Source organism: Callospermophilus lateralis, chromosome 4 (genome assembly GCF_048772815.1).
Source record: "Callospermophilus lateralis isolate mCalLat2 chromosome 4, mCalLat2.hap1, whole genome shotgun sequence".
Taxonomy (NCBI): Eukaryota; Metazoa; Chordata; class Mammalia; order Rodentia; family Sciuridae; genus Callospermophilus; species Callospermophilus lateralis.
Window position 1 is genome coordinate 92,653,115 of NC_135308.1, and position 14,240 is coordinate 92,667,354.

At 35.7% G+C, this 14,240-nt stretch overlaps 1 protein-coding gene and 1 pseudogene across 2 annotated transcripts in view; one reads left to right on the top strand and one right to left on the bottom strand.

Annotated features, from left to right (window-relative positions):
• Rassf8 (Ras association domain family member 8) overlaps window positions 1-14,240 on the top strand; it is a 133,587-nt gene that overhangs the window by 115,110 nt on the left and 4,237 nt on the right. For both annotated transcript variants that reach the window (XM_076854223.1, XM_076854224.1), the window contains exons 4-5: window positions 10,443-11,332; window positions 13,554-13,698. In XM_076854223.1, the coding sequence (XP_076710338.1) occupies window positions 10,443-11,332; window positions 13,554-13,698 (1,035 nt within the window). The remainder of the gene's footprint in view (window positions 1-10,442; window positions 11,333-13,553; window positions 13,699-14,240) is intronic.
• On the bottom strand, window positions 5,419-5,979 carry LOC143396776 (splicing factor 3B subunit 6 pseudogene; annotated as a pseudogene).

Consider the following 14,240-nt stretch of genomic DNA (forward strand, 5'->3'; position numbering starts at 1 on the left):
AATCCCCTATTCTACCTTCAAAATATATCCAGAATCTTATTTCTTCTCTCAACAACCACTGATGGTGGTTTTTTACCACTTTGTTACCTTGATGGAAACCACGATTATTTTTCACTTAGATTTTTATAACAGCTTTCCAGCTCATCTCCCTACTGTGTCAGTCAGCTTTCCGTTATTGTAACAAAATATTCAAGATAACCAACTTAAAAGGAGAAGAGGTTTATTTTGACTCACAGTTTCAGTCCATGGTTGCTTTACCCTGTTACTTTTGCCTATGGTAGCAAAATACATTATGGTAGAGGAGTTGTTCACAGTACCTAGGAAGGAAAAGAGAGAACAGAAAGTGACCAGGGTCTCCATATCCCCTTCTAGAGCATGCCTCCAGTGGCCTAACTTTCTTCTGTTAGATCCCATGTCAGGTTCCACCATCTCCCAGTAACACCACTGTCTGGCAACCAAGTATTTAACACATGGGCTTTTGGGAGACACTTTGAACCTAAAGCACTACTTCTACCTTATCCCTCTTTTCAGCAGATTTCTTGTAAAAGTAATTCCTTTAAAACATGTTGCATCATTTCATTCCTCTGCTCAAAACCCATTAGTGGTTTCCTAACCCAGAATTCTGAACCCATTCAGTAGTCTTCAGGGGCATAAAGGAATCCCCACATACTCTCTCACTACTCTGACCTCATTTAAAACCACTCATTTTGGAGTATACCCTCCCAACCTAAACATGCCAACCACATTCCTACCTCAATTTTTGCATTAGTTTTTCTCTATTAAGAATACTCTATAATTAGTTAATTTGTGTTCATTCCCTTAGATCTCTGCTCAAACATAATCTTATAACAAAAGCTCTCTCTGACTACTGTGTGTCATGCACATGTTCACATTCATATACTCCTTGTCCTAACTACTATTTCTCTGTAGCATTCACCTCCTGATATGTTACTTATCCACCACCATCCCTTATCCACATTATGAAATCTAAAAAATTCTGAAATCCTCAAGTTTATCATATTTCTTTTGTTAGCCCAATATCTGGCATTGCTTCCGTAGTGGTTAAAAAAAAATGGCTTGATGTGAGGCTGGTTTTAGTTCATCTATCCCATTTGATATAAATGTTGGTACATTTTACTTTAGAACTATCGTAAGCTTGGGTTAGGTTGAAAGGTTTTATTACAAATACAGAATCATGATTGCAGGATGGCTTCATGCCATCTTTCTAAAACCTAAAAAATTCTGGATTTTCAGTACATATGACTTCAAACCTGTAGATAACAGAAAGTAGGTCTACATTTACTTGGGATTGTCTATCACCTACCGCTGTTTTGTTATTGTTTATTCCCATAGCTTAAAGCCATATCTTTAATGTAGTAAGCACTTGAGCTGTTTTTATTCACAACATGCCTGACACCAACCGTTCAGTACAGTTCTTTTTTTATTTACTTTAATTTGTTATATATGACAGCAGAATGCATTTCAATTCATATTACACTTATATATAAAGCACAGTTTTTTATATCTCTGGTTGTATACAACGTAGAAGCACACCATTTGTGTCTTCATGTGTACAGCATACATTGTACTTCATACATTGTCCATCTCATTCCACTGTCTTTCCTATCCCCATGACCCCTCTCTTGCCCTCCCTCCCCTTTGCCCTATCTAGAGTTTTTCTATTCCTCCATGTGTACCCCCCCATTTCTATTATGAATCAGCATCCTTATATCAGAAAAAACACTTGAAATTTGTTTTTTGGAGATTGGCTTCCTTCACTTAGCCTTATATTCTCCATTTCCATCCATTTGCTTGCAAATGCCATGATTTTATTCTCTTAATGCTGAGTAATATTCCATTATGTATACATACCACAGTTTCCTTATCCACTCATCTATTGAAGGGCATTTAGGTTTAGCTATTGTGAATTGTGCTGCAATAAACATCAATGTGGCTGTGTCCCTGTAGTATGCTGTTTTTAAGTCCTTTGGATATAGACAAGGAATGGGATAGCTGGGTAAAATAGTGGTTCCATTCCCAGTTTTCCAAGGAATCTCCATACTGCTTTCCAATTTGCAGTCTCACCAGCAATGTATAAGTGTGTTTTTCCCCCCACATCCTTGCCAGCACTTATTGTTATTTGTATTCTTAATAGCTGCCATTCTGATTATAGTGAGATGAAATCTTAGAGTATTTTTGATTTGCATTTCTCTAATTGCTAGAAGTGTTGAACATTTTTTTTATATATTTGTTGATTGATTGTATATCATCTTCTGAGAAGTGTCTGTTCAGTTCCTTGGCCCATTTATTGATTGAGTTATTTGGTTTTTTGTTCTTTGTGGGATTTTGATGTTGTTGTTATTGTTTTGTTTTGTTTTGTTTTGAGGTTAAGCTTTTTGAGTTCTTTATATTTGCTCTCAAACAGCATGGTATTGGCACCAAAATAGACATGTAGACCAATGGTACAGAATAGAAGACACAGAGACAAGCCCACATAATTACAGTTATCTTACATTAGACAAAGGCGCCCAAAACATACATTGGAGAAAAGATAGCCTCGTCAACAAATGGGACTGGGAAAACTGGAAATCCATGTACAACAAAATGAAATTAAACCCCTGTCTCTTACCATGCACAACACTCAACTCAAAGTGGATCAAGGAACTAAGAATTAAACCAGAGACACTTCATCTATTAGAATAAAAAGTAGATCCAAATCTCCAATATGTGGGATTAGGCCCCTACTTCCTTAATAAGACTTCTATAGCACAAGAATTAAAATGAAGAATTAATAAATGGGATAGATGTAAACTAAAAAGCATCTTCTCAGCAAAAGAAACGATCAGTAAGGTGACTAGTTCAATATAATTCTGAAAGTATCCTCGTGGAGTTAGCACCAGGTGAGTTAAAGGGTTCAGTTTTACAAGACTGTTCTCCACTTTATGCATCAGTTGCAAACCACCTATATACTTCTGACTTGTTAGCTATAAATTGGAGGTTTCCACAGCTGCTTCTTTAGGTTCAGTAATGTGATAGAATGACTCAAAAGGCTCAGGAAAGGGCTGGGCACAGTGGTGCATGCCTGTACTCCCAGCAGCTCTAGAGGCTGAAGCTGGAGGATCACAAGTTCAAAGCCAGCCTCAGCAACAGCAAGGCACTAAGCAACTTAGTGAGTCCCTGTCTCTAAATAAAATACAAAATATTAGGGATGGGGATGTGGATGTGGTTCAGTGGCTGAGTGTTGGTACCCAAAAATAAACACAAAACAAAACTCAGGAAAGGACTTAACTTATTATTGCCAGTTTGTTATTAAAATCAGTAATAGCAAAGAATTCAACTCAGGAATAATCAAATGAAAGAGTTGCATAGGACAAGGAATGATGTAGGAAGGGACCAAGAGGAGGGTACGAAGCTTCTCGACCCTCTCCCATCTCCCAGCACCACAGTGTGTCCACTGACCCAGAGCTGTCTGAACTCCATTGCTGAGAGGGTTTTAATGGAGGCTCCATTACAGAATCATCATTGAGTAAATCATTGGCCATTGGTGATTAACTTGGTCTCCAAGATCTCCTCTGAGCCAGCTGGCACAAGGATTTATTATGGATACAGAAAAAGTGCTCTCATAACTCCTTTTATTCAGGACATTCTGAGGGGTTTTCAAAGCTCTTTGTCAGAAAGTGGGGACAAAAACGAAATGTATCTCTTATTATGTATCACAATACACAGTGTATATTTCTGAATGGGTAATGAGTTTTTAATTTTTTTCTGTTTTTTTTTTGTGTGTAAATCCTAGACTGAACAAGATGACCATCTAATGTCAGTGACTCTTCCATCTCTAAGATTAATTCCTTTAGAATATAAGAGAAGGAATACATGTTGCATTGTCATATTTAACTCCTAACTTCATATGAAAATTATCAAAATTAGAAATTTTAAACTGATCTACATTGTATCTATTTATGAAGTAATATTAGTCACTGTAGAATATTTTGAAATTTAGAAAAATACAAAGAAGACAAAAGAATCATTCATGATTCTATCTCCAAAAATTAACCACCATCAATGGCAAAAATACAGCATAAAGAATTTTAATTAGTATTTTAACAATTTTAATTTTATTTTATTTGCAGTTCTAGAATTTGGCAACACTTCATTCTATAAAGTAGAATTAGTGTTCTGATAAGCCCAGCAGAGAACATTGGTTTTATAGACAGAGAGGAGCCAAAGAAAGCTGAAACAAAGTACAAAAAACAGATAGGTCACTTCAGAATTACTCTCCTGGTGAGAGTCAACACGGAGGGGACTTTCTCATCAAGCTGGCTCAAACCAGCTTATTTGGTGGGTTGGCTGTTATCTATCATTCTCCTGTTGTTTCAGAAGGTCAGAGAAACAACTTAGTTTTGGGTTGGTGACATGGAACTTTAGCATACGTTACCCCATTTTGGTTTGGTCTGTTTTACCTTGTGCCAAGAGCTCAGTCTAAACCAATGACCTCCTATAAATTTTATTTAACAAAACTAAAAGCAATGTTTTTAATGTCTCTGTAGATGAGCCTTAATAAAAAAATTATACTTTCCTAGGTTTTAAAATCTTACTTTTCACCTTTTGTATCATGAATTAATCTTCCATGTCATTTGATCCTCACCCCCCCATAACAGTCTGATGAGGAAGGCACTATAATTGTCTGTATTTTACAAATGGTCAAACCAAGGCACCAAGATATTAATTACTATTCTTTTGTAGCCAGTGGTCTGATTGAAGACCCCTCCTCTTAACTGTCATTGTATTAGTCGTGCTCCCTATAATCTCCATGGACAACTGTTAGAAAACAGTTACTGATTGAGTTATACTAAAAGAAGAAGTAAAAATCTTAGTGAAATAGACTCCTTTCTATAACCATGGTGATCATTTACAGCTTTAGTATTTATATCAGTAATCTAATCAAACTTAATCTTAAATATTTTCTACATTTTCCACATATATTAAAGATTATTTTTAACAAATGTGAGTACAAGTAATTCATAACATGCATCAGTCAGGAAGGATTTTATTTATACTGCATTAATAAATAATCCCCAAAATCTTCTTGTGTTTTGGTGATAATATTCCTATTACTTTGGTTAATATTATTTAAATAAAGTAACAAGCACAATGCTACTCAGTAACTTCATTATTTTCAATGGTATTAAGCTTATCATATCATCCTAAGTAGGCAGTAATTCCCTGATTACATAATATTCTCAGTATACTGGGACTGATTTAGCTATGGGTTAAAAGCATAACTTGCTTGATGTGTACTCAGATGTAATTTTTTATTAAATCACTATCAAGATAAATGCTTTGTGGTAAAGAGTTATCTCAATAGTTTCTCAATAGTTTCACTATAATTTTTTTTCAAGTTTATAAATGTATTCTAGTATATATCAAAGTTTCAAGCAAATAATTTTGAATCTCAAATGAGAAATCACAATAATCAAAATTTAAAGGAAAATAAAAGGTTTTAGTCCAAAGTGAAAATGCAGATAACACTTATTTTGGTGGATCTGTATTGATGCCATATTTTTCCTTGAGAAGCTTCAACTGTTCCTCCTTCTTTTTGGTGTCCATTTTCTGAAATGCCCTGTTAGCATTATAGTATAAAACCACGAGGTATCTGTTACAAACATTGAATCCTGATAGGTGGTCACATGCATTCTTGGCATCAAAGATATCTTCATAGACCACATAGGCTGTGCCTCTGGTCTCAGATGTATTCCCCACTCTGATTTGACGAATAGGTCCATATTTCCCAAATATATCATACATTTCTTCAGCTGTGATTTTGTATGGTAAATTTCTTATATATAAAATCCGATTTACTTCAGGTGGAAGTTGAATGTTTGCCCTCTTGGCCGCTTGCATCGCCATCTTGGCGGGCTGAAGAGGTTACCGCAGCAAACACAGAATTCCTCCGGACCCCTCCGGAATGCATTTGCCTTCTAGCGCCTACCTCTTATATGTAATTTTATATAACATTGAGGGTCTCCCTCCATTTCCATGCAATTTCCCTTTTCTCTCCCTTTCCCTCCCACCTCATGTCTCTGTTTAATGTTAATCTTTTCTTCCTTCTCTTCCTCCCTGCTCTGTTCTTAGTTTCTCTCATTATATCAAAGAAGACATTTGGCATTTGTTTTTTAGGGATTGGCTAGTTTCACTAAGCATAATCTGCTCTAGTGCCATCCATTTTTCCCTGCAAATTCCATGATTTTGTCATTTTTTAGTGCTGCGTAATACTCCATGGTGTATAAATGCCACATTTTTTTTATCCATTCATCTATTGAAGGGCATCTGGGTTGGTTCCACAGTCTAGCTATTGTGAATTGTGCAGCTATGAACATCGATGTGGCAGTATCCCTGTAGTACGCTCTTTTAAGATCTTCAGGGAATAGTCCGAGAAGGGCAATAGCTGGGTCAAAAGGTGGTTCTATACTATAATTTTTGTGTATATATATATATAGAGAGAGAGTTGTATTAGTAAACATATATATAAATAAAAACTGAAATTAATTCACTGATAAATTTATATTATGCCTGCATGTCATCTTCACTGTTGAGGATCAGAATAACTATACTGCTTAACTCACAGAATCAATCAAGGTGATTATATAAAAACATCAAAAGCATTTTACATACAGATCATAAGGTGATACAGCATAAGTTCTGTTACAAAGATCAGCACTCATTATAAAACTCTAATTAAGCCATTATGGAAAGGAATAGTTATATTCACTAGATTCTGCAAAAAATACAAAAAAAATGTACAATATATTTAATAAAATTCTTATCAAAGTATATATAGTTCCAAATGTTTTTTAAAAATGCTGTAGGGTAGTTTATTCACCATAGATAAAAAGCAATACAGGTGTTACTGACATTATTTCTAATACGTCCAAAATCATGAGGGTATTATTAGCATTAAACTAATAAGATTAATGTCAGCTCTTTGTCATTATATTTTAAAATAATGTACAGTATTTTAATCTTTGGAATGGGCAGGATTTGATACTGAAGAACAAAATCAAACATCAGTTAAAATTAAAGCTAATAAAGAGAGTTAGCAATCTAATTAAACCTGTAACTCCAGAGTCAGGCACTAATTCTGAAAAATATTTGGTGTTCAATGTGTATTTGTCAAAAAAAATAATAAGGTGTGACTTTTAAGTCATGATTTTGTTTTATGATTCTAAAATCAATTTTAAAAATAGTTATATAATAATGCTCCATCCATTTGCCTGCAAATGCAATAATTTCATTCTTCTTTAAGGCTGAGTAATATTCCATTGTGTATATATACCACATTTTCTTTATCTATTCCTCTGTAGAAGGGCATCTAGGTTGTTCCATAGCTTGGCTATTGTGAATTGAGCTGCTATAAACATTGATGTGGCTGCATCACTGTCGTATGCTGATTTTAATTCCATTGGGTATAAACCCAGGAGTGGGATAGCTGGCTCAAATGGTGGTTCCCTTCCAAGTTTTCTGAGGAATCTCCATACTACTTTCCTTAATGGTTGCACCAATTTGCAGTCCCACCAGCATCCTTGCCAACATTTATTGTTGCTTTATTCTGATAATTGCCACTCTGACTGGAGTGAGATGGAATCTTAGAGTAATTTTGATTTGCATTTCTCTAATTGCTAGTGAAGTTGAACATTTTTTCATATATTTGTTGATCAATTGTATTTCTTCTTCTGTGAAGTGTTTATTCAGTTCCGTAGCACATTTATTGATTGGATTATTTGGTTTTTTGGTGTTAAGTTTTTGAGTTCATTATATATCCTGAATATTAATGCTCTCCTGAGGTGCATGTGGTAAAGATTTTCTCCCATTCTGGCTCTCTCTTCACATTGTTTCCTTTTCTGAGAAGAAGCTCCTTCTCATTTATCTTTTTTTAAAAAGAAGCTTTTTTAGGGGCTGGGGTTGTAGCTCAGTGGTAGAGTGCTCACCTAGCAAGTGTGAGGCACATAAAGATAAATAAATAAAGGTATCATGTCCATCTACATCTAAAAAAATTACAAAAAGGTTTTTATATGGACTTTTTTCTTTTTGCCTAGTGACACTAAATGTGCATAATACAATGAAAGGTAACACTGGCAGTCAAATCAGTTTTCCATAGCTTTCTACCAAGACATTCTCAGAGGATAAGCAGCACCATCAAGCATTGGGAAATCCGTTTTATATGTAAATGTGAGTACATTAGGGTCTTTAGAAAGTTTAATTAAACTTGTATAATGTAATGATTCAGTTTTCTTTTTAGAGATACTCCAATACCTGATAGAACTGGAGGGGGCTCTACCAGTCTGATCTAACCCCTCATCTTGCTGATGGGTACACTGAGTTACAAAATGCCTAAAGTAGCTGATAGGCAGCAGAGCCAGAAACAAATCAAAGTGCTGTGACTTCGTGAACAGTCTTAACACTGCTGATAAGTGGTTTTTCTTGAGACAATTACAGTGTTGTTGGTTTGGTTTGGTTTGGTTAGTTGTAGATGAACACAATATCTTTATTTATTTATTTTTATGTAGTGCTGAGGATCAAACCCAGTGCCTCACATATACAGGGAAGCACTCTACCTCTAAGTTATAGCCCCAGCTGCCCAATTAGAGCAATTTTTAACCTGAAAATCATTAGAAATATGGAAGTCAATCCAATGTGCTAAGGTTTTCTTTTCCATTATCTTAGTTTGCCTGAATACTTTGATGGTAGTAACTAATATTTATATACCACTTTTCAGTTTTGCAACACATTTTTACATTTTACATTCTCACTTGACTTTCAGAACAACCTTTATGTCAGATAAGGATACTGAAGCTAAAGGACATTTAATAATTTGTTCAAATAACATATGCAGATGGCAGACTTGAACACAAGCCTTCCAACCCTGAGCCATGACCTTTCTATTCCCTCCAGCTTTACACATAGTTGAAAGTTGCTTAAGAATTTTTTTTAAAGTCAAACAGCTGCAGTATACTGAATGTCTGCTATGGGCCAAGCAGTATGGTAGATTCTTTCTACATCTGCCATTCAAAATCAGTGAGATATTTTAGAAGTGAAGTTTTTATCCAGTGAGTAGTTTTACCCAGGATTAAAGCATCCACAGCCCTGGGGCTGCACATAGGACTCAGGTTTCCTTAAAGAATATAGTCCTATGCTTAGAACTAAATCATTCTTTATGTGCTGCTTCTGAATTGCATACATGGGTGTTCCTATTTACACATCCAGATATCTGACACATAATTAAGGAAATACTATTGGCTCAGAAGCTCATCACATTTAAAAAAGAAGTCAGGAAAGGTAAGTCACTAGCTTTATGTGCTAATATAATTACTGGATGGCATGACAAGGTTTTTTCCTTGTAATAATATTAAATAGTAATGTACACTTTTAAGAAAATTAAAATACCTTATGTGAACATACTTAGAAGTTAGTTCAAGCTTATATCCTTACACTGCCTTCTAAAATTTTATCTAATTTTATAATTAATACATTCAACATGTATTTTTAATTTAAATGTAATTTTTTAAAAAATATTTTTAGTTATAGATGGACACATACCTTTATTTATTTATCTTTATGTGGTGAAGACCAAACCTAGTGCCTCACACGTGCTATTCAAACATTCTACCACTGAGCCGTAACCCCAGCCCTGTTTTTATAATAAAAAACAGTTTAAATTTATTTAATTTTTAAGAATCTTTGAAACTATTATTGTCAAAATTGAGCAAGGCTTTGCCTCTTCAGGCTACTTTTTTTACCTAAAGTTATTTTGAAGAGTTGTTTTCATTAGGTCACTTGTTTATTGGCCAGAGTTAATATTTATATTTGTGCCCCTCTAATTAGGAAAGTAAAGAGCGATATGAGAGGAGAGGAGAGTCGGGAAGGTTCCAGCTATGTGACCTGAGTAGCAAGTCCCTCTCGGCTGTGCATCAGGAGAGGTGTCATCTCTAGCCTCTCCAGATCCCAATGTGCAAGAGACTTGCACATCAAATCTAAACTTTATTTAAGTTTAACAGTGCTATCTACCTTCTGGGTCTAGCCCTTGGTGTCCTCCTTTGCTTTGACTAGAATATAAACTTTGTTCAGTCTTGTCCCAAATAAGAAGTTCCAAGCAATTAGGCATTTGATAGGTGTGTGAGACTCAATCAGATTAAAAGTGTGAAGTTGAATTTCTAAGCAAATCTGAAGAGTACTGTGTGATTCACATTCTGTCATTTGTGTTGTTACATATCTTGGGAGGTTTGGTATCTTGTGATCTTCCACTGAAGGTGTTAAAGACAACATGGACTGGACTCTTAAAATTTGACATTTTGATTCTAATCAAAACACGAGTGTCAAATGCTGTTCTCTGTTGCATTGTTTATCTATTACATATCCCACAATTTATTCTTATCTTTCCTGCCTAGGTCGAACTGGAAGGTACACACTTATAGAAAAATGGAGAGATACTGAAAGACATTTAGCACCTCATGAAAATCCTATCATATCCTTAAACAAATGGGGGCAGTACGCTAGTGATGTACAGTTAATTCTGCGTCGAACGGGGCCATCTCTCAGTGAAAGACCCACTTCAGATAGTGTGGCTCGAATTCCTGAAAGAACTTTATACAGGCAGAGTCTCCCCCCATTAGCCAAACTGAGGCCTCAAATTGACAAATCAATCAAAAGAAGAGAACCTAAAAGAAAATCGTTGACATTTACAGGAGGTGCCAAAGGATTGATGGACATTTTTGGAAAAAGTAAAGAAACTGAATTTAAGCAAAAGGTGCTGAATAACTGCAAAACAACAGCAGATGAGTTGAAGAAACTGATTCGTTTGCAGACAGAGAAGCTTCAATCCATTGAGAAGCAGTTAGAATCTAATGAAATAGAAATACGATTTTGGGAGCAAAAGTATAATTCTAACCTTGAAGAGGAAATTGTCCGCCTGGAGCAAAAGATCAAAAGAAATGATGTAGAAATTGAGGAGGAAGAATTTTGGGAAAATGAATTACAGATTGAACAGGAAAATGAAAAGCAGCTAAAGGATCAACTTCAAGAAATAAGACAGAAAATCACAGAGTGTGAAAGCAAATTAAAGGACTATTTGGCACAAATCCAGACTATGGAAAGTGGTCTTGAAGCAGAAAAATTGCAACGGGAAGTTCAGGAGGCACAAATCAACGAGGAAGAGGTTAAAGGACAGATTGGTAAGGTCAAAGGGGAGATTGACATCCAGGGCCAGCAGAGCTTGAGGTTGGAAAATGGTATTAAAGCTGTGGAAAGATCTCTTGGACAGGCCACCAAACGACTACAGGTAAGAACATTTTTATTAACAGGATGTTTCATCTATTTAAAGAATATATTCCTGGACTCTTTTTTGAGTGTTTCCCTTGATTTTAAAGGACTTCATTTTTCTGTATTTCAAGAATTAGAAACCTAGTTTTGTTTAAAAGTCTCATAGAATTTTTGTGATGTATGGCAAAGTTCAGATATAACACCACACTGATGGGTGCTCAATGGAAGAGGCTTTTCACTGTGACAATTGTGACATTAGGTGATTGTATATAGAAGAGCACAACCTCAGAAGGGTCAACCCTAGACCTGGAATGGATACTAATGATGAGATAATGCACCTGACCTTCTCCTTTCAGAGGGAAACCCAAGCCAGATGAGATTACAAAGATTGATTGACCAAGGGTTGTGTCTGACTGCTTGTCTGTCAGTCCTCCATTGTCAAGCCCCAGCTTTTTTCCTTTTTCCCAGTCACCTTCCCGCCTCTCCTCTCCCTCATATCCCTCTTTACTTTCCTAATTAGAGGGGCACAAAGGAGGGGCATACTCTCCAACTTCCCTCTCCCTGGTACCTATATAAGAACGTTTATATTTTACCACTTAAACTCTGATCACTCAACTTACATTTCTTGGATACCCATTCTTGAAAACACAGTAGTGGTTATACAGGAGTTGTAAAGATTTATGAAACAGTTGCTAACAGATGAAATGAAAAAGACAATTGATGGCTGTTTAAATTTAAATTAATTAAAATCAATATTCAGTAAATTAGTTTAAAATATAAAATAATTTTAAAATTCTGTGTTTGGTCACAGTCACATTTCAGGTGTTTGATAGTACATGCAGCTGTTGATTAGATAGCACAAATGCCGAACTTTTCCAAGAAGTTCTGTCAGATAGAACTAGTTGGAAGCTCACTACTCAAAGTATAGTTCACAGCAGGCAGTTCAGGACACACTTACTAGAAATTCAGAATCTTTATGTATTGAGAGCCCCAAATAGTACCAAATAGCACACTATGTTTGAGAAGAGCTGCTTTAATATTGATACATACCGTCCCTCTGGGAAAGCTGAGATTTCCAGAAGAACCAAGATGGTTTCCTTTCTCTGTCTGTCACTAACTGGTAAGACATAATACTACCACCAAAATTTTGAAAATCAGGAATTTCTCATTTGTTAGCATTTTACTATTTGGATTTATTTTGACAGTTTAAGAAGAGTACAAAGGAAGTCATGTTGTCTTTGCTATTATTACAGTAATGACAATCATTACTTGTAAACCATGTACCCATTGAGAAGTACCTGATAGCAGATTACTAACCCATTACCACACACCATCGTTCACTCAATGTAAATGGAGAAAATCATTCCTCACTTCTAGTATCTACCAGAGCCTTCAGATATGTCCAGCCCAGTTAAGGCCAGGCTGCCTTTCCTGAAAGTCCAGTAGAGACAGAATAGAAAGAGACAGAAAGTAACATACATAACAGGATGCCTCTCCTTACTTTTGGAGCTTTCCAGCTATCTAAACCAGACTATCCTTCCCTAAGGATCTGTAGTTCTCAGGCAGTCTTTGTCAAGAATTTAAGAACCTCAGACTGAGACTCTTGTGAAAATCTTGCTTTGCTTATGCTATCTTGATAATAGATGTGATGAAAAACACCTTATAAAAACCAAGAACTCTAATAAATCTCCTGGACCAGTTTATTCATCATTTGCAGTCAGTTATGAAATGGTTAGTAGGGAAATTTGTGATGAGCTTGACAAGACTGCTATAATGCTAGGATAGAGAGAAACCAATTTTTTAATTTTTTTTTAAGTTGGACACAATACCTTTATTTATTTATTTATTTATTTATTTATTTATTTTGATGTGGTGCTGAAGATCAAACCCAGTGCCTTGCACATGCTAGGCTAGTGCTCTGCTGCTGAGCCACAACCCCAACCCAGAAAACAATTTGTTAAATGAAACTTCATAGACATGCCTTATATTTTGTATGAATGCATGGTGATGTTCCAAAGGGAAGCATTTCAATTTAGAGGGCAGACTGAAGAAGCTGTTGTCTTTCGTTTGTTTTGTTTTGGCCCATGCCACAGAATGCAAGTGACCTTTGTATCCATGTAATCCAGGTTTGTTAAATGTGCTGCCTTAGCCCCTGCAGCAGAGGGACTGTCCTTGGACATCTTGAGCTGGCCAATAACAAATCCTCAGATGAAGAAATAACAATAATAATTTCCACTTAGGACAAAGAACAAGAACTGGAGCAGTTGACCAAAGAGCTGCGGCAAGTCAATCTCCAGCAGTTTATCCAACAGACAGGGACAAAAGTTACCGTTTTGCCAGCCGAGCCCATTGAAATAGAGGCCTCACAGGCAGATATAGAAAGAGGTAAGGGATTGATAAATATTTTTTTCCTTTTTTCTCACTGGTTAACTTTGAATAAACTGTTTGCAGTTAGTTAAAGTGTCAGCCTACCATTCATAGCTAATTTTTAAGTGGGTCACTTTTTCAAAAATTAACATGCTTCCCATTTTTATAGAGAAAAACAATAATTTGGTTTTGTTTACTTAGGTAATCATGTAATTACCAAATCTCCTATCACTTAGTTTCAAAAATTTAACTGCTTCTTTATGAAACTTTTACCTGAGTATATATGAGCCGTAGTGTATTAATTTGAATTTCAGCATCTCTCAGTTTCCCTAATGTTCCTTCTTCCCTTTCTCCCTTTCTGAAAGTCTGTATTACTAACATGTGCTGATATTTAAGAGACCATTCCAGTCTATGCACATATAATCTGAACAACCAAAAGGTAAGAAGAATGCTTACCTTAAAAAAAAAAAAAAAAAATTCACTCTTCCTACCCTGCAAACCTGGCCTGTCAGCTAGAGTCCCATGTGAGATAGTCTTAGTTTTCTCCCACCTCATAGTCC